This window comes from Nanorana parkeri, unplaced genomic scaffold (assembly GCF_000935625.1).
Source record: "Nanorana parkeri isolate BGI_ZX_2015 unplaced genomic scaffold, ASM93562v1 scaffold515, whole genome shotgun sequence".
NCBI lineage: Eukaryota > Metazoa > Chordata > Amphibia > Anura > Dicroglossidae > Nanorana > Nanorana parkeri.
In genome coordinates, this window is record NW_017306783.1 from 537,946 (window position 1) to 558,488 (window position 20,543).

At 43.4% G+C, this 20,543-nt stretch overlaps 1 protein-coding gene across 1 annotated transcript in view; it reads left to right on the plus strand.

The window, feature by feature from the left end:
* The window catches only part of NUP133 (nucleoporin 133), a 508,027-nt gene that overhangs the window by 77,469 nt on the left and 410,015 nt on the right, over positions 1-20,543 (plus strand). The window contains exon 5 of the mRNA XM_018561308.1: positions 13,418-13,549. Coding sequence (XP_018416810.1) covers positions 13,418-13,549 — 132 coding nt within the window. The remainder of the gene's footprint in view (positions 1-13,417; positions 13,550-20,543) is intronic.

A 20,543-nucleotide genomic window follows, 5' to 3' on the forward strand; every position in this document is an offset into this window, starting at 1 on the left:
ACAGGACAAGGCCATTCAAAAGTGTTGGGGACTTTCACAAGGAGTGGACTGAGGCTGGAGTCAGTGCATCAAGAGCCACCACACACAGACGGATCCTGGACATGGGCTTCAAATGTCGTATTCCTCTTGTCAAGCCACTCCTGAACAACAAACAATGCCAGAAGCGTCTTACCTGGGCTAAAGAAAAACAGACCTGGTCTGTTGCTCAGTGGTCCAAAGTCCTCTTTTCTGATGAGAGCAAATTTTGCATCTCATTTGGAAACCAAGTACCCAGAGTATGGAGGAAGAATGGAGAGGCACACACTGCAAGATGCTTGAAGTCCATGTGTAGTTTCCACAGTCTGTGTTGATTTGTGGAGCCATGTCATCTGCTGGTGTTGGTCCACTGTGCTTCATTAGGTCCAGGGTAAACACAGCCGTCTACCAGGACATTTTGGAGCACTTCATGATTCCTTCCGCAGACTAGCTCTATGGGGATGCTGACTTAATTTTCCAGCAGGACTTGGCACCTGCCCACACTGCCAAAAGCACCAAAACCTGGTTCAATGACCGTGGGATTACTGTGCTTGATTGGCCAGCAAACTCGCCTGACCTGAACCCCATAGAGAATCTATGGGGCATTGCCAAGAGAAAGATGAGAGACATGGGACCAAACAATGCAGAAGAGCTGAAGGCCGCTATTAAAGCATCCTGGGGTTCATAGTTTCCACAGTCTGTGTTGATTTGTGGAGCCATGTCATCTGCTGGTGTTGGTCCACTGTGCTTCATTAGGTCCAGGGTAAACACAGCCGTCTACCAGGACATTTTGGAGCACTTCATGATTCCTTCCGCAGACTAGCTCTATGGGGATGCTGACTTAATTTTCCAGCAGGACTTGGCACCTGCCCACACTGCCAAAAGCACCAAAACCTGGTTCAATGACCGTGGGATTACTGTGCTTGATTGGCCAGCAAACTCGCCTGACCTGAACCCCATAGAGAATCTATGGGGCATTGCCAAGAGAAAGATGAGAGACATGGGACCAAACAATGCAGAAGAGCTGAAGGCCGCTATTGAAGCATCCTGGTGTTCCATAACACCTCAGCAGTGCCACAGGCTGATAGCTTCCATGCCACGCCGCATTGAGGCAGTAATTGCTGCAAAAGGGGCCCAAACCAAGTACTGAGTATGCTTATACTTTTCAGAGGTCTGATATTGTTCTATGTACAATCCTAGTTTTGATTGCATGTAATATTCAAATTTTCTGAGATTGTGGCTTTGGGGCATGAGCTGTAAGCCATAATCATCACAATTATGACAAATCACACAAATCACAGCTTGAACTATCTTGCTTTGCATGTAATCAGTCTATCTCGTATATTAGTTTCACCTTTTAAGTTGCATTAGTGAAATGAATGAACTTTTGCACGATATTCTAATTTTTCGAGTTTCACCTGTATGTTCACGTAGGCCGCAGACTCATGGATTACCTCTCCGGGCCCTGTTTTCCATATCCTCCAGCTTGTCCTGTAGAACTTGGGTCTCTTTCTGGAGATCTTCCAGCAAAGATTTGTGACCATCTAAAACTGTGGTAGCATCATCCATTCTTTGTTCCAGCAGTGCGGCCTCCAATGTCAGGCATTTCTTTCAGCAGGTCTGTTGAGAGCAGCTTCGTAACCGCAGTGATCTCTAACCGGAATACTGAACGAATATTGGCCAGCAGAGGAGCCGAGGGTACAGCTTGTCCAAAATGTCATATGCAGCACATGTGGAATCATCTGTAGGCGAGGCAGGCACCATCTAGGGCCCGGACGACAGAGTCTTTGGCTTTTGTTTCACCTTCCTAGATGGTCCCATTATGCGAGTCAGATAGTGGAGGTGTCAGAAGAGGGGGAACACCAAGTTTAGGGGGTCAACACGCATCCATGCCAAGTCACCACGCGAATGCGCCCTTGCTGGCATATGTTTAACAACTTCAAGACCAGGTGTTTAGACCCCCTTCCTGGCCAGGCCATTTTTCAGTGTTCAGCGCTGCGGTACTTTGACTGACGTTTATTCCGTCATGCAACGCTGTACTGAAATTAATTTTATACCATTTTTTGGGGACAGATAGAGCTTTATTTTGGTGGTATTTAATTACCACTGGGGGTTTTATTTTTTACTATAATTAGGAAAAATTACAGAAAATTTTGAAAAAAAAGGTTTTTTTTAACATTGTTAGGAAACATTTATTATTAACCAGTTTTTTGGTAAAATATAAAAGATCGGGTCACGTCGGGTAAATAGACACCAAACATGTCAAGCTCTAAAATTGCGCGCACCTGCGAAATCGCAGAAAACTAAAATACCCAAAATTGGCCATAGGCGACACTTTAAAAGTTTTTACCGCTCATCAGTTTAGTGTTATCAGTGATTGATGGCCCTAGACTTATAGGTCTCACTCGGGCGTTCGCGGCGATATGTAACGTCCGGCGTAATGGGCGCAATCGTCTTTTTAGCACGTATGCACCCCCGACGCATGTTTGCATGCATGTATGTATGGGTGGGGACTTTAATTTTTTTGGGGGGGTTTTTTATTCTTTTTTATGTGTAACTTTATATTTGAGGGGGGGGGACTTACATTTTTTTCCTTTCCCCCCCCACTAAACTTTATTGCTATCACATACGGGGGCTAATAAAAACCCCTCTATGTGATAGCAAAAATTAAAAACGGCAATTTCCCGCTCGCCCGCTCAGATCGAGAGAGCTCCGAGCCAGCCGTTTTTCTACTACGGCCGGCCCGGAGGCAGTTAAAAAAAATACCTCTGCAAAGGTGGTAATGGGCTTTAACTAATAATACAAAATGTAGTTTATTTGTGCATCATTCTGTAGTTCCTCAAATCCTCTCTGAATTTTGGCTGACACTGTCCTTCCTTCTGGAAGGTGGCTACCTTTTGTTCCCCATGGTCCCACCACTCCAAACTCCTGTAATGGTTTACAATCTCATGTTTAGTTTCCTAATTTGTATTAAGATTGTAGTCCATCATTTTTCAGTTGGAGTTGGTAGGTGCAGACAGGACCATCCAGGCCTGAATGTTTGCTGATTCAACAGGAACCAGATGCAATTTGAGCTATTTATGGCTAACATAGGTGTTGTATAGGTTGGGGCAACAATACAATACCCGAGTTGTCAAATTAGCCAATAGTGATGCATCGGCTTCATTTGAATAAAAGATTGGTGCATATTTACTTTTAAATAGCAATGCCATCTGTTAGGGTTCCTCAGGAAACCGGCTCTGAAGGGGCATGGACCCATAGTGGGACTTAAGTCCTACCTGGAGGTGTGGGTTCATCTCGTTAAGATTTCCTGGGATTCAATCATGCTGCGAACTTCAGACCAGTGCTTGGGAATAAAGTGTCACGCCTAATTGTGTATTCACTCTATATTCAAAATAAAACAAAGGTTATATGTGAAACTAAAAGGGTAATGGCGGAGCATAAACCAATAAAATTCATGCACATAAACAAAATTACAAAACTAATCATGATAGTAAGGTTGATGAGACAACTTAGGGGGGCATTTGCAAAGTAAATAAGCAATAAACACAAACTGAGATACAAGATACAATTTGTAGTTTAAACTGGTTTCTCTGGAATATACTGAAACACAATTTTGCTTGCTCAGACCTTAACTATGTATAACCCAGAAACAGGCAATTAAAACAAAACAAAAAACAAAAAATCACTCTTTCACTATCCTACTTGACTTGTACAATGGTTTTCTAAATTCCCAGCCAGTCCTGACTTTGTTGCTCAACTCCCATACAGTGAGGAAAATAATTATTTGATCCCCTGCAGATTTGCTAAGTTTGCCATCTTAGAAATAAATGAAAGGTCTATAATTTATATCCTAGGTGTATTTTAAATAATGGAGACAGATTATCAACCAAAAACACATGATACAAATGTTTTATAAATTGAATTGCGGTTCAGTAGGTAAAATAAGTATCTGATCCCCCTACCAACCAACAATAATTCTGACTCCCACAGGCTGGCTATTTGGTATACAGATTAGTCCTGTCAATTTAAGAAGGTGCTCCTAACGGCAACTTATGTGTATAAAGGACACAGAATCTTTCTTCCATTTAAACCTCACCACAATTGGCAAGACCAAAGAGCTGTCAAAGGACGTTAGGGACTAGATTGTAGACCTGCACAAGGCTGGAATGGGCTACAAGACATCAGTGAGAAGCTTGGTGAGAAGGAAACAACTGTTGGAGTGATTATTCACAAATGGCAGGAATACAACATAACCATAAATCGTGCTCGGTCTGGAGCTACATGCAGGATTTCTCCTCATTTCTGGATCACCCCAGAAATACACGGGAGGAGCTCGTGAATGATCTCAAGGCAGTTGGGACCACAGTCACCAAACAAACCATTGGTAACACAATACACCACCATGAATTGAGATCCTGCAGCGCCAGCAAGGTCACCCTGCTCAACAAGGCACACGTACAGGCCTGTCTGAATTTTGCCAATGAACATCTAAATAATTCAGTGAAAGATTGGAAGAAAGTGCTGTGGTCAGATGAGACCAAAATTGAGTTATTTGGCATTAACTTGACTCACCGTGTTTGAGTACTGACTATGACCCTAAGAACAACATCCCTACAGTCAAGCATAGAGGTGGAAACATTATGCTTTGGGGCTGTTTCTCTGCTTAAAGTGACATTAAAGTCTAAAAATGTTTTCCCTCCCCCCCATGTCAATGTTAGCACCTACCTTTAATGATGTCTCTTAATCCAATCTTCTTTCCTGATGTTTTCATCTGTCCCTCCAGCGGTGCGGCAGCTCTCCGATCCAGCGCTGACTCCTCTGTCCCTGCAGGCACTTCCGATCCAGCGGTGTCTGCATGCGGGTGCAGGCGTCCATAGACTTACCTTGCGTCTCTGCTCGTATCCCGGCCGATAATCCGAACTGCGCATGCGCCCGCCCAAGATGCTTCACGGCCGCTCGATCAGGTTCAGATTCTCCGGTGGGAGCGCACAGCGATAACACGGTAAGTGTAAACTGCTGTTAAAGCGTTTTTTTTTTTTTTTTTACTTTTTGCCTATTCTACTGCTTGCTAGCAGTAGATATAGGCAAAAAAAACCGGAGGGTTTAGAACCCCTTTAAGTTTCAGGCTGACTTTGCCGCATTGAGGGGCCAATGGACGGGGCCATGTATTGCAAAATATTCCCTCAGCCAAAACGCTAAAGATGGGTCATGGAAGGGTCTTTCAGCATGGCAATGACCCAAAACATACCGCCAAGGCAACAAAGCAGTGGCTCAAAAAAAAACAGAGTCATGGAGTGGCCTCCAGACCTTAATCCTATAGAAAATGTATGGAGGGAGCTGGGACTTCGAGTTGCCAAGCGACAGCCAAGAAAACTTAAGGATTTAGAAAAGATCTGTAAAGAGTGGACCAAAATCCCTCCTGAGATGTGTGCACACCTAGTAACCAACTACAAGAAATGTCTTACCTCTGTGCTTGCCAACAAGGGTTTCTCCTCCAAGTACTAAGTCATGTCTCACTTGGGGATCAAATAGTTCTTTTACTCACTGAACTGCAACTCAATTTATTAAATTTGTATAATGTGTAGGGCTGCAACAACTAATCGACATAATCGATTATAATCGATTATTGAAAAAGTTGTCAACTTTTTCAATAATCGATTAATCGGCTTCCGATCAGTTGGCCCTGTTCACGGCTCCACACGCTGTGCAGTGGTTTTTTTCTGGATCTTTGGCTGATATTCTGTCTCTATCATTTAAAATACACCTTGTAAGGGGGCAAACTTACAAAATCCGAAGCAAGATGGGAGCTCGAAGATGTCATATAGTCAGATGGACAACAGTGGGGACAAAAAAAAAATAGACAGTCTGGAATCACTAAAATTGTTTAATTGTGTCATTAAGTATTGCAGTAAGCTTTTTATTGACTAATGTAATGTTGAGGCGGTGCTTGACTTCAAATCTCAGGGACTAAAATTTCCAAGCTCTAGCTGTTGTCATTTTAGTAGCAGCAAAGGTGTGTGTGTGTCTGGGATCCTTTCTAAGCGAGACAAGGCGGAGATGCGGAGACATTCAGAAATGTGGCGTAAAAGGTTATACGTTCTAATCCACAGTTTGGACACACTTTGACAAGACCACCAAATGTTTAACAGAACCAGAGCAACCATGAAAACAACTGGGCTGGTAAGAAGGGATGTATTTCGCAAAGGGGGGCCAGTGTAGTACCAACAAAATACTACTTTTTAGGAATTTTACAAAGCCAACACCTTCCTAGAACAGCGTGCCATAACTGTCCATATGGCTTGCCAATCTTCAAGAGAACACCTGAAATCCTGTTGCCATTTAAGCTGGTAGGTAGTTACGGAGAAAGTAGAGGAGGCCATTATAGATTAAAGAAATAATGCCAGGAGTGTGAGGGTCATTACGACAACATTGTTCAGAGGGGGTAATGGCCAAGGGGTAGGAATTGCCCTTCAAGAGTGTTTGAACATAGCATCTTATTAGGAGGTAACAATATTAGGATGTAACAATAATGTACAAATAAAGGTATGCCATCGCATTCCCCTAATTGCTGAAAATACTTTATGCCTAAAGTCCTAAGCAAAAAGTAAACCACTGTTTAGCCGAGATGTGACCACCAATGAAACTTGAGTGGATTGTTAAAACCCAGTGAAAAGAGAGGACACATAATGATAACTAACTAGTGCTAAAAAAGAAGAAATCAAATTCCCATAATACTTGAGGCCTGGCTTACACTGAGCGTTTTGTAGCACTTTTTCTGCCCTAAAAAAAAAAATATGCCCCCAAAAAAATCTTATTTATTTCTATGGCCCTGTTCACATCTGAGCGTTTTATCGCAAAACGCCTGTCGCTGAAAAAAGGACATGAGCTTTTTTTGGCATATTACAGCTCATTTTGGCCCCATAGATGCACAGTTGCTGTTTTTGCGTGTTTTTATGCACGTTTGCTCATTAACATAAATGAGCTATAATCTGCTCACAAAAAGGCACGTTTTGATTTATGCCTAACACTGTCTCATAACGCAAGGGAGTGAGAGAAAACAGGGATGAGGTCAGAGGTTCATCTTGAGGGCGGCAACCATATGCATATAGATTTTTTCAGATAATGCCAGTGGGTTTTAAAATGATAGGTAATATCTCAGCAATCAGTTTCCCTAAAATAAATGTATATATAAAGAATATCAATATGAGGCTGGGTTCACACCTAGGCCTATCGAATATGCGCGTTTGCTGCGCGTTTCGTGATGCACATTTTTACTGTGATTCGCGTTTTGTAGCGCGTTCATACGGCCTGTAATACGCCCAGGTGTGAACCATACCCATAATGGGATTTCGGTGTTTGAGCGTTTTGCAGAGCTTTCAAACGCACTACAAAACGCCCAGGTGTGAACCAGTGCCTCCAGTTGCGTCTAAAATGACATCAATGTATCTATCTTAGAATGTTTCACACAGGATATTATTACTTTCAATAATAGAAAATAAAAACAGGTACCTGGATAATTTTAGAGTAGGAGGTACTATGCACCTGGCAAGGTTTAACATGAAAATAACAGACTCCATAATTGTAAATACTGAATTTAATAATACTACCGTCAAGTACAGTTATTCTCTTTGTCTCAACAAAACATCAATCAATGTAATCAATATTAGCTACACAAACTCAGTTTGATGATAATGCCAATATTCCAATAGCCAAAATGCAAAACATATTACCAAGGTATTCAAATACAACAATTTAACAGCTCTTTCTGAGATTAACCCTTTCACTGCCACCGACATAAACCAATTCCGTAAGCCTTACGTTGGTGGCTTTATGCCTTCTGTTATAAGCTCATAATAATGGCTTTCATCAAAAAACATCTGCCCCCTGCAGGCACCGGACAGCTTCTCCTGCCCTCTCTGTCTCCTCTGATCCCCGCTGCTCCCCCCCCTCCCCCGCCAGTATTGGATGGGGCAGTGAGGATCTGAGGAGAAAATTAAATTTTATATTTTCCCATTCCTGGTCAGAGACAGTGATCCCAAGGTCCCTCTCCCATTTGAGTTTGTTTATCAGGTGGCTGAGAGTCCGGAGTAAGGTTAAGTCGATAAAGTGCGGAAATTACATGTCTAAGGGGTTCCTTTGAAGTACAGAGGGACTCCAATGGTGTCAGAGCTCTAGTATACATTCGTTTATCTTGCGAGATATTAAGAAAATGCCTGAGTTGAAAATAAGACCAGAGAGGGAAATCTGCGTCTTGTATTCAACATTAACCTCCCTGGCGTGTTTTTTTTTTTAACTTTTAAATCTCCCGCCCCCCTGTGACGCGTACGCTCGCAAGGGCCGTAACCTGGAAGACTGATGGAGGACACCGCGCGGCTCGAGGAAGAAGGTAAGAGACATGCTGTGTGGCTCGGGGTTACCACTTATGGTACAGAAAATTAACCCCGAGCCACACTCGGGAATACCGCTAAGGAGGTTAAGCCAATAGAGTCTCTGTCCTTAAATGCACCTGATTGAAAGAAATGGTTAGCAGTCACGCTGCCCCTAGGTAGCCAATTCCACACGAAATTGAGAGATTTACCCGGAGGAAAAGTAGGATTATACCAGATAAGAGTGAGCGGGCTTAAATTTTAAAGCTTGACATGTTTGGTGTCTATTTACCCGACGTGACCCCATCTTTTATATTTTACCAAAAATATGGGTAATGTTTTATAACATAACATAGGGAAAACTGTTTTTTTTTTTCAAAATTTACTGTACTTTTGTTTTGTTATATAGTAAAAAAATAAAAAAACCCCAGTAGTGATTAAATAAAATCACACAATGAGAAAGCGCCACTACTGTAAAGAAAACACTCACGTTACTGTTGTCAGCATATCGCGTGTCAGCTGGTCCTACAATGCCGGGAAAATGTGCAGAAGAACAGTCTGAGAACTGTCAGGGGTGATCGTGTGAACAACGCGGACTCAGCTGGCCAGGCTGAGCCGCGGCTGCACGAGTATGAGGCGATGTTAGTGCCGGACCGTATGGGGACCCCAATAGTCTGTAGGGGCTGTATCTCTAGGATGTCAAAAACGAAGGGGAATGGAAGAGCTGGACAAGGATGGTGTCCAATGCCGGCGGCTACGCGTTTTTGAGGCTCTGCCTCTTTGTCAAGCCTAAGTTGAAAGTGCAATAGAGATGGCGGGATGTCTTGCCAGTGTTTAAATATGACAGCTGGGAGGAGTCAACCGCTGTCCAGAGTGACTGTGATTGGTGGAGGAGACGAGTCTAAGAGGACACTCCCACTTAGGGGCTGTGCTTAGGGGAATAGGCATAGATCGAGCCGAGCAAGTCTATCATAAAGGTAGAGTGGGAGGGGAGATGAAGGGATGAGCAAAAAAGCCCACAAGGATGGCATATTGATAGCATTGTCATCTAAGGGTGCTTCATGACAGCCTGGATGTATGAGTGTGTGCCTACGATAGACACAGACTGGATATCTGGGGTATAAAGAATCTATATGGCTGTATGTTCAACCAAAACGAGGTAAAATAGTAGGTCGTGCTACATAGATTAGAAATGTGTATATAATGAGGAAAATCATTAGCAAAGGATGGGGGTCTGTTGGGACTGTGCTTAGGAAAACTCATTGTATGGTGGACCCATCCATAAGGGCAAAAATCATACATATGTGCCTACATACACACGTGTGTGTACACTTATACACCTATCTGTACGCGTACACCTGTACATGCGCATGTCATCCCATTGCTTCCCACCGGTAAGTGTCTATAGGTCCATGAGCTGGAAAAAGTACACATTAAAAGCTGGTTTATTCAAAAAATGTTATTAAAAACACTAAAAGGAGCTACCATCATAAAAAATATATATGTGTGAAAGACAAAGGACTAAAAAAGAAAACAAAAGGGTTAAATAGATGAACAATCTAATCAGCATGAATTACAAGATGGTATTGACCTCAATCTCCTCATTGAGACATACGGGTACCAGAGAATTTAGTTTGAAGATCCAAAAAGTCTCACGGTTACAAAGACGGTGAAAACGCTCAGAAACCGATAGCTCTGTGGAAATGTGTTCGATTGCGAACACCCGGAGATCTTGGGTCCGCTTGTGGTGCTTAAGGGTAAAATGCCGGGGGACGCTATGATCAAAGTCTCCTTTCTCGATTAGGCGTCTGTGTTCACCTATCCTGGTACGTAATGGGCGTATTGTACGACCAACATATAATAATCCACATGAGCAAGTGAGGCCATAGACAACATGGTCATGTGTACTGGTGATAAATTGCCTAATGGAATAGGAATTCTTCAGGTGGTCGTGGAAACGAGTTTGACCATGATCAGTAAATTGACATGTAGGCATCTTGGTTTCCGACATTGAAACGTCCCAACTCTATTATCAAACAAGAAATGCCTGGGGCGGGCATCTGCGCCCTGGAACTTACGGCTGGGTCCTACCATATTTTTCATGTTCCTAGATTTCTTAAAATTAATGGACGGTTTGGATGGTAGGGTTGGGCCCAACCTGGAATCTTTCTGCAATATATGCCAATTTTTCCGGAGTGCTCGTTGTATGGCAGTGTGACTATTGTTAAAAGTGGTGATGAATCTGGTTTTGTCTTGTTCGCCATTGGTGGACTTGTGTCTGAGGTTTTCGCTCGATTCGGTATTGGCATAATAGGAAAAGGCTTCAGTAATGATATCATTTGGATAGTTTTTCTCTCTGAACTTATCTAGTAGGAGCTGGCTAGATGTAATGTAGTCACCTTGTTGGGTACAGTTTCTCAATCTGCAAAACTGACTCTTCGGAATGTTCTTTTTCCATCTGGGATGGTGACAGCTGTCAAAATGGAGATATGAGTTACCTCCCGTCGGTTTCACGTGATTGTTGGTAATAATGTCACAACCAAGGGAGGACAACTCAAGATCGAGGAAAACTAGTTTGGTGGTGTTGACCTCATAGGTGAAGGTTAATCCAAATTGATTGTTGTTGCAATGATTGAGGAATAAGGACACGCTATTCGGGGGGCCGTCCCAGATGATCAAAATATCATTGATGTAACGGCCATAGAATATTAGGTGCTTGGCATATGGGTTGTTGTTCCAAATGTTCAGGGTCTCCCAGTGGCCCATGGTAAGATTTGCGTAGCTAGGGGCATAATTTGCCCCCATAGCTGTCCCCTGTGTTTGTAAATAAAATTTTCCTGAAAACGAAAAGTAGTTGTGCGTCAGGGTGAACTCAGTACAATTTATAAGAAACTGCACTTGAGTATTATTGATAGAAGATTTAGCCAGAAAAAACTGAAGGGCATTGAGACCAATTAGGTGGGGGATGGAAGTATATAGAGAACTGACATCTAGGGAGACCCAACTGTAGGAGGGGTCCCATTTGTAGTTGGATAAAGTTTGAATGAGGTGGCCAGAATCCTTTATGTAAGATGGGAGGGTCTGTACTATTGGTTGAAGGAACTGGTCAATGTAGATGGAAAGACCGCTAGTAAGACTATTAGTACTAGCAATGATGGGACGTCCAGGGGGGTTGTTGCTGTCCTTGTGGATTTCTGGTAGATGGTAAAAATAGGGTGTACTTGGGAATTTGGGATTTAGACAAGCTTTTTCTTTTTTGTTGATAATTTTATTGGTAAACGCTGGGTTGATGAGAGCGGCCAATTCATTAGAAAAAGATGTTAGGGGATCTGATGGGAGAAGTGTATAAGTGGTATTATCAGCAAGTAGTCTACGGGCTTCATTTATGTAGGTGGACTTATTTTGCATCACAATCCCACCTCCCTTATCTGCCTGTTTGATGACAATATCATTGTTAGAAATAAGGTTTTGGAGGGCCTTATTTTCCAAGGTAGTCAAATTCGGGTGGTGTTTGGCCTTTTTGCATATCTCTAGTAGATCAGCATAAACGACGTGGTAAAACGTTTCAATAAAAGGACCTTTAGACTGAACAGGGAAGAAAGTGGATTTCGGTCCAAGGGAAGTGTGGGTGACATTGGAGTTGATAAGGCCCTCAAAGTCAATGTGGGCGTTTTTGCTCATCCCTTCATCTCTCCTCCCACTCTACCTTTATGATAGACTTGCTCGGCTCGATCTATGCCTATTCCCCTAAGCACAGCCCCTAAGTGGGAGTGTCCTCTTAGACTCGTCTCCTCCACCAATCACAGTCACTCTGGACAGCGGTTGACTCCTCCCAGCTGTCATATTTAAACACTGGCAAGACATCCCGCCATCTCTATTGCACTTTCAACTTAGGCTTGACAAAGAGGCAGAGCCTCAAAAACGCGTAGCCGCCGGCATTGGACACCATCCTTGTCCAGCTCTTCCATTCCCCTTCGTTTTTGACATCCTAGAGATACAGCCCCTACAGACTATTGGGGTCCCCATACGGTCCGGCACTAACATCGCCTCATACTCGTGCAGCCGCGGCTCAGCCTGGCCAGCTGAGTCCGCGTTGTTCACACGATCACCCCTGACAGTTCTCAGACTGTTCTTCTGCACATTTTCCCGGCATTGTAGGACCAGCTGACACGCGATATGCTGACAACCGTAACGTGAATGTTTTCTTTACAGTAGTGGCGCTTTCTCATTGTGTGATTTTATTTGTGTACTCACAGGGTTCCTCTCCCTGTTTTTGACAGAGCCTGCACACTGTATTCCTGTCTACTCACGTTTTTATAGCACACGTCTTTATAGCCGAATAAGGTTTTTTACCCAGCAGGTAGTGCGCTCTAGCCTTTTTTGTTTTAATTGCAGTAGTGATTAAATCCCACCAAAAGAACCCACCAAACTCTTATCTGTCCCTAAAAAAATTGTATAAAATTAATTTCAGTACAGCGTTGCATTACGGAATAAATGTCAAAGTACCGCAGCGCTGAATACTGAAAAATGGCCTGGGCAGGAAGGGGGTTTAACACCCCGGTCAGCAAGTGGTTAAAGAAGAACTCCGGGCAGAAGGAAACAACCCCTGCAGTGGGCATCTCCGCACTGCAAGGGTTAAGTGCTGCTTTTCGTATAGGGTCTAAAATAACAAAGATATACTCGCCTGAACCCTGGTCCCATCTGACTGCTCGACTGGTCCCTGCAGCCTCTCGCCCTCTAAACTCTGGTGGTTTAAGAACCCATGAGTCATATCCTTTACAGTGTATTTTGGACGTGAGGATGCCAAGGGACTTAACAATCTTTTGACTGTAATATCAATTTAAGACATTTTAGAATATGCATGTGTGGTGAATAACACCTTCTTAATTTTTTATTTTTTTAGAGAAATCTTTAAACTTTAGGAGGGTAATAGCTCTTAAAGACTACCACATGAAGCAATTTAATATAACCTTCATATTTACCTGAATGGGAAATAATCATGTTTTTATTTACTGTTTTTTTTTTTTTTTTAGTCCGTTGCTGTAATGGCAGCTACAAGTGAAGGAACAGTCCGTTACTGGCCAAGCCTCTCACACGAAGATATTTATGTTGAAATTAATACTGATTTTGGTGGTTCTACTTGTGCATTTCTTACTGCTGTAAAGGTAAGCTTTTTAGATTTTCAATATTCTGTAGTTTTATCTTTTCTTTTTTTTTCTTCGTGTAGCCTTGCCTATATTTAAAGTGGTATTATTCATACTAAAATGTGGTTTGTACGTGACTGTAATAACTTGTTTAGGCCAGCTGCAGAAAACTGTGTGGATTTCTCTAGAATCTGATTTCTCAGAATCTGTAGATGGGTTAGGTTTCAGGTTAAAGCTGAACTCTAAACGGCTAAATGCACATTATATACATATAAGGGGAGCAGTTTTACCTGTCAAATGATTTGTGGAAATGAAGTTGTGCTTTGGCAACATCCTGGGAAAATATTCGCTCCTCCTAAACGGTTTGCACAGCGATAACCTTAGAGCAAGCTTTCCAAAGTTTTAGGGATTTTACTCTAACCTATTCATGATTCCACAACTGAAAAGAGGAGTAGGTCCCACCCTAGACTTAAAATCTCCAAATTTTTGCAGTTCTGCAAGTTTTGCATGGAATCAATGGGATTAGTAATTCCCTCTCTCTTAAATCCGGGTGATTGTTTTGCCACTTAAGAGTTAGTCTAGGCGTCCCCATAAGAACGTACAAAAAAGGTCTCATCCTCCAGAGAGGCGTGCGATAACACCACCTGTGCCCTTAACATTATACACTCGGCCTTGTCGAAGTCCATCCCGAGTCTGGTTGTGTCCACGGACGCGGAAAAGGCTTTCGACAAGGTCGACTGGTCTTTCCTTCATCTCACATTGGAACACGTTGGGCTAGGCCCAGTCATGCTCTCATGGATTCTAGCCTTATACTCCCACCCAACGGCCAGGGTTTGCGGCAACGGCGCCACATTCACAATCTCCAACGGCACTAGGCAGGGTTGCCCACTCTCACCTCTCATTTTCATTCTGTCCCTTGAACCCCTGCTCCGGACCATCCGAGCTCACCCTGATATCCAGGGCGTGACAATGGGGGGGGGGGGGGGGGCACGCAGAAGGTAGCAGCATACACAGACGACTTACTGTTTTTCCCCTCGGCCCCAGACACAACCATACCCAACCTACTATTGGCTTTGCAATGTTACGGCGAGCTATCGAACTACCATATTAACACCCAGAATTCAGAAGCTCTGAACCTATTCCACCCCTGTCATTGGCCTGTCTTCAAAGGAACTTCCCATATCAGTGGTCTTCCACATCAATCAAATACTTGGGCATCTTACTACACCGGAATCTGGCGGACACCTACAGTCTCAATTTTCCCCCACTGTTACATAGGGTCAGGTCGGATCTGCAGGGTTCGTCCCGCTCTACGTTCTCCTGGACTGGGCGTTGTAATGTCATCAAACAAAATATCCTCCCACACCTCCTCTATCCTCTCCAGGCCCTTCCGATACTGATCCCACGTGCATGTTTCCGGTCCCTACAGGCTGCGGTGACCAACTTTTATTTGGGCCGCTAAGGTCCATAGGCTCCGGCTGTCGATTCTGCGACGCCCCAAGGCAGCGGGAGGGCTTGCCTTACCAGACTTCCATATCTACTACATAGCCTCTCACCTTGCCCGTGTGATTGACTGGTGCCACCACGGTGACTCCAAGCCTTGGATTGAGCTGGAACAATCAACTACCAACATCCCCCTACCAGTCTTACCTTGGTATAAACGGCCACTACCCAGGATGACCAGAACACACCCGACAATAGGACCTACCTGACAGGTGACCCGTTGTGTGTTCGAGAGGAAACAACTATCTAGGGCGCCCTAGTCTATGCAGCTGATAATGGGTAACCCCGGGTTCCCCCCGTGGCTGGTAGACGGCCCGTTTCGCCGTCTTTTGACCACAGGCAAATTCCGGGTGCTACATTTTCTTAATGGGCGGTCCTGACAAGCTCTGGGAGACCTCTCGGGGGATCCCGACCTGAGGAATCTTGGAAGGTGCTGACACCAACAATTGACACACTTTCTCTCCTCACTCCCAGCTCCTTCTACTTACGCACGGAACATGCACAGACACAGGACCCATCGCTAAAACGCTCTCCCTATGTTACCAGTTAGCACTAACCTAGACCTCCCGCTACATTTTCTTGAACAATGGGAACGAGAATTGGAGACTCGATTCTCACAGGAGGAAATAAATTGGATGCTACAAAACTCCCTGAAGTCATCCATTTGCAACAAATACCAAGAGCAGGGCTACAAATGGTACAGAACCCCTTATAGACTCCATCAGATGTTCCGAAACGTACCAGACGCGTGCTGGTGCTGCGGCTCCTCCCCTGCGGATATGCTGCATATCTTCTGGTCATGCCCACTAGTGACCTCTTTTTGGACCCAGGTCCACGCGAATACTCAAATTTACAGACCACACCGTCCCAAACGAACCAGCATTTTTCTTCCTCCACCATAATCATTTCTCACCCAAGAGTTACTCCCGGTCGGTTCTAGTGCACTTGCTGAATGCAGCCCGTGCATGTATACCCACACTATGGAAACAGGCGACTCCTCCCTCGGTCTAACTTTGGTTTTCCAAAATAAACAATATCAGACTCATGGAGGACCACACCAGCTCCGTCAAGGGCACCTCCTCCAGATTCTCGGCCTCTGGATAGAATTCACCACTGCGGAATAACGCGCGATCATGGAATCTTGAGTGTTAGAGACTGCTCACCAATACTGCCTCCTGACATTCTTCCCCCAGCCTGTCTCCCCCCCCCCCTGTATGTAATAAGCCTCCCACCCTTTCCCTCACCTCATCAATACCCACAACAGTTGTGGTCCCGCATATGCACAGATATGTCAGCGCATGATCTGGCTTTTAACACCGCGTCCAGGAGCAAGGTTACCCAGCGGAACATCAATGATGCTCGACTCTCCTATACGGCAGGTTAGCGGAGGCCACGCACCCCCCTCGATTATAACAATCATGTATACCATTCATGCACCTCTTTTGTTTACCGTGACCATACTGTTGTGATGTTTACTTGATGCACTATGTCTATACACGATGTTTCCCGTGTACAAATAAATAATTTATATTTAAAAAAAAGGCCTCATATTGATTTGAAGAAACTTTTCGGTAAATAAATAGGAATATTATGCACTAAATACAGGATTCTAGGGGCAATAGTCATTTTCAGAATAGCTGTTCTTCCAAACCAGGAGAAAGTTGGTTTATCCTATTGAAATCCCCTATGTGATAGCCAATTCAAATAACAGGTCCTCTTTATAGGGACTCCATGTCACCTAGGGACCCCCAGAGAAGCTGATGAAGCAGAGATCTGCTTCATCAGCTTCTCACCGGCATCTGTAACTGGAGACACTGAATGCAGAAAGTGATGTAATATATATGCATTCGGGGACCGAGAAGAGATCAAAGGGAGATCGTGTACTGAACTCCCTATGATCTCCACTGACAGCGTTGCCGTGCCAGTCCCAGCCGCACTGGTCACAGCGGATCCCGACGCCCAATCACTTGAATGTAAACAGCCATAGCAGGCTGTTTACATTCTGACAGTTCCCCCCCTTGTGTGCGTGCGCTGTGCACGGGGGGGGGAGCGGCAGGACATCTTTAGACGCCCTACTGCTCCTATAAGGCTCCCATCCAGCTGTTAAGGAACGGCCATGGATGGGAGCTGGTTAAGGGTGTGCATATTTACACAACCATGTTGTTGTAATTATTTTGGTTATCTTTTCTTCCTTTTAAAAAATTCCAGTGTTTAATTAATTTGCACATATTATAGGTGACATTGGAGGTGAAAAGAAATATATATTTTTTTTTTTCCGAGGCTAATTTTTTTTTGTTTTAATATATTTTTATTGTTTGGTTTCTACAAAGGTACATTTATACATAAACATTCATAGATATTAGCTTCAGATTATCTCTTAATTATCAATGATTATTTATAATTCTAATTAAAAGCAACTTACACCCCACTTCATATGTCAATCTCTTATCAACCATCTAACTTCACTCCGCCTATCACTCTCTTGTCACATTCAAGCTCCTACTCTTATAGTTTTCTAGGGGGGGGAGGGGGAATCATGACCCTTTTGATTAATTTGGGATACCCCTCTAGTGTTTGTGAACTACTATAACCTATAATATATAAACCTCCCTATTTTCCCTTTTGATATACATTTATCACGTACCTGAGGCTGAGACTGGAAGATGGGGAGGCGTCTCTTGCGATTCGTGTCCTGCGACCCCTGGAGTTGGGAACAGGAGGGCGCAGGGCAACGAGGAGCACGAGTGCTGTAGGCTGGAAACAGACACTGTGCAGAAACATCTGTGTAGAGAGGTCAGTAAGCCAAGGGTCAAATCCGGTCGGGCAGGCGAAGTACAAATTCGGAAGGCTATCTCAAATCCAGGGAACAGGCCGGGGCCAGGGGCTGGCAGCAAGCAAAAGATTAGTCCAGGGCAATCCAAGTCAAGGCAGGTCTAAGTAGCGAACACAGGAAACAAACACCAAGCTGACAAGACCATCAGCAATGAAAGAGAGGCTGGCTCCTCCTTATATAGTCATAGGATTAAAGACAGCTGCCTCACTTCCTGTGCGCCTTCCCGCACATTTTGCCGCGATTCTCGCGCATGCACAGTTTGCCGCGATTTGAGTGCATGCGCAGTTCGCCGCGATTCACGCGCATGCGCAGTTTGCCGCGATTCTCGCGGTTTGCTCTTTGCGCATGCGCAGCCGCAATCGTGCCTTTACAACATTACTCTATACTTATTATGCATATTCCTCAAGTGTTCAATAATGTGATAACTAAACAATAAACCCCTATTACTTTATATATACTTAATACCTTGTCCCATCCTCCCCCTCCCTCTGAATATTTTGGTCCTACTCTTATTGTGTATCCTAACTACTAATTAATAACCTACATTACTAAACCTGATGTGTACTACCTTTCCTATTCTACTTCATCTAAATATACCCCGTGTCTTCCCTTCTTCGTCCCATCCTCCCATTCCCCCTCCCTCTCCAGAAAACAATCCTCATTCCTTTCCATCTTCCACTCATACAGGTCATATACTATGCTTATCCAATGATAAAAATCTTGTAATCATTTATATATTTTCTGAAAGTTTATATATATGTGTGTGTGTGTGTGTGTGTGTGTGTGTGTGTGTGTGTGTGTGTTATATATATATATATATATAACATTTTCACAAATTCTGATTGTCTAAATGCTTCCCATTTCTCCCATATCTTTTTATAACTATCCTTCCTATATATATCCTTTGCACTTAATTCCTCCATATATCTTATTTCTTCCATTATGTTCGACCAGTTTTCTATTGAAGGTGGGACCGTTGATTTCCATCCCCATGATTTACCTTTTCTAGCAGCTACCAGCATAAATCTTAGAATATCATTTGTAATTTTTTTTTTTGGACCTGGTATCGATGTTAATAATGCAATTAGGGGATCCTTTTCAGTATTGCCTCCACAAAGCGATAAATTTCAAATACTGACTCCCAGAATGGTTGTAATCCTAGGACAACTCCACCAAATATGCAAATATGTTCCATCTTCTATACTACATCTCCAGCACCTATCGGACATCTCTGAATTTTGCGTTCTGGGCACCTATACCATCTGGATAGTACTTTGTAATTTTTCTCTTGATGGAATGCAGACATGACTGAACTATGTGTCATTTTAAATATTCTACTCCATTCTTTCTCTGATATTTCTCTCCTCATATCTTGTTCCCATTTTTTCATATATTTTGTATGCCCCTTATCTTTCTCCTCCCTCAGCATGCCATAGACCACTGATAAAGTATGTGTAATGGGTATCTCTGTTATGCAGAGTTTCTCGAATGGCGTAAATGGCCTGTTGAGGGGATTAAGAGCCCTAAGGAATCTTGTGTAGTCCAATAGTTGGGCCACCTCCATCCACAGTTTCCCATTAATTTGTCTTTCTGGCCTTAACTCACTTTTTACTTCATCTTTACCTCATTCCAAAACCTGCCAAACGTGTATAAGAGGTGTTCTCATCATTCAATAAGGAGACCACTTGCATACCCGGTGGAAATTGTGGATTTCCCACTATGGGAGTCAGGGGCCCAGGTCTAGCTGATAAATTATATTTAGTAATAGACCTATCCCATATTTGTAATACCAACTTCACTAAAAATGGCATATTTGAAATATCTGGTCTATTCTCTATTTATAGCCAGGGGATACTAGTCAGGGGTCTGGGGGAGATATCCACCTCTAGTTTTACTACCCCCTTGTTCTTTTTTGTATATTACATCTTTATTCCATTTTAACATGTAACAATTAAAACAAATTAACAAACATTTCCAACACAACTTAAATACTCCATCTCTTCCATTCGTCCGCATTTAACATATCGCCCTCTGTCATTTCACCCATACAATCCGTTTGTATCACCTTACTACCTTCAATATCCCTATATTCCCAAAGAGAGATCTTCACTATCCTCCTGTACTAGATCCATATGAGAGATCCCCCTTAAAGTTCCTTAAATTCCCCCCCTCTCCCTTCCCCCCCCCCTCGTTCCTACTCCCTGTGTGCTGTATTTTCTTATGCTCCCTTTTGAGGATGCTTTATATTTGTGTATATGAAGTTATAATTCCTATCTTAATATAGGTGTGATAGTTATGTGTATATATGTGTACGTATAAACACTATTGATTTATTGATCTAGTGCTCTATAAAGTGCTGTGTCGCGTTTCTTCTTCTACATAAGAGTTGCTAAAGGTGCCTTATGTCCCTTACGTGACATCTCTTTGTGTCTGTGCAAATACATGTGACAAAATCCTAAGGAAATCCCCTATCTTTCCGTGTTTGCTCCCCCTCTAATCCCCTACTCTTCACTCCCCCCTCCCTTTACCCACTAAAAACCAATCCTTATACCTTTCTATAGGTCTAGTCCTTCAAGTCCCCTCCTGTTCTCGATTCTTCCCCTTCTGACTAACCCTCCTGGGACATCCCTATATTCCCTTTCTCTACTCTATCTCGATTCCCATACACCCCCCCCCCAC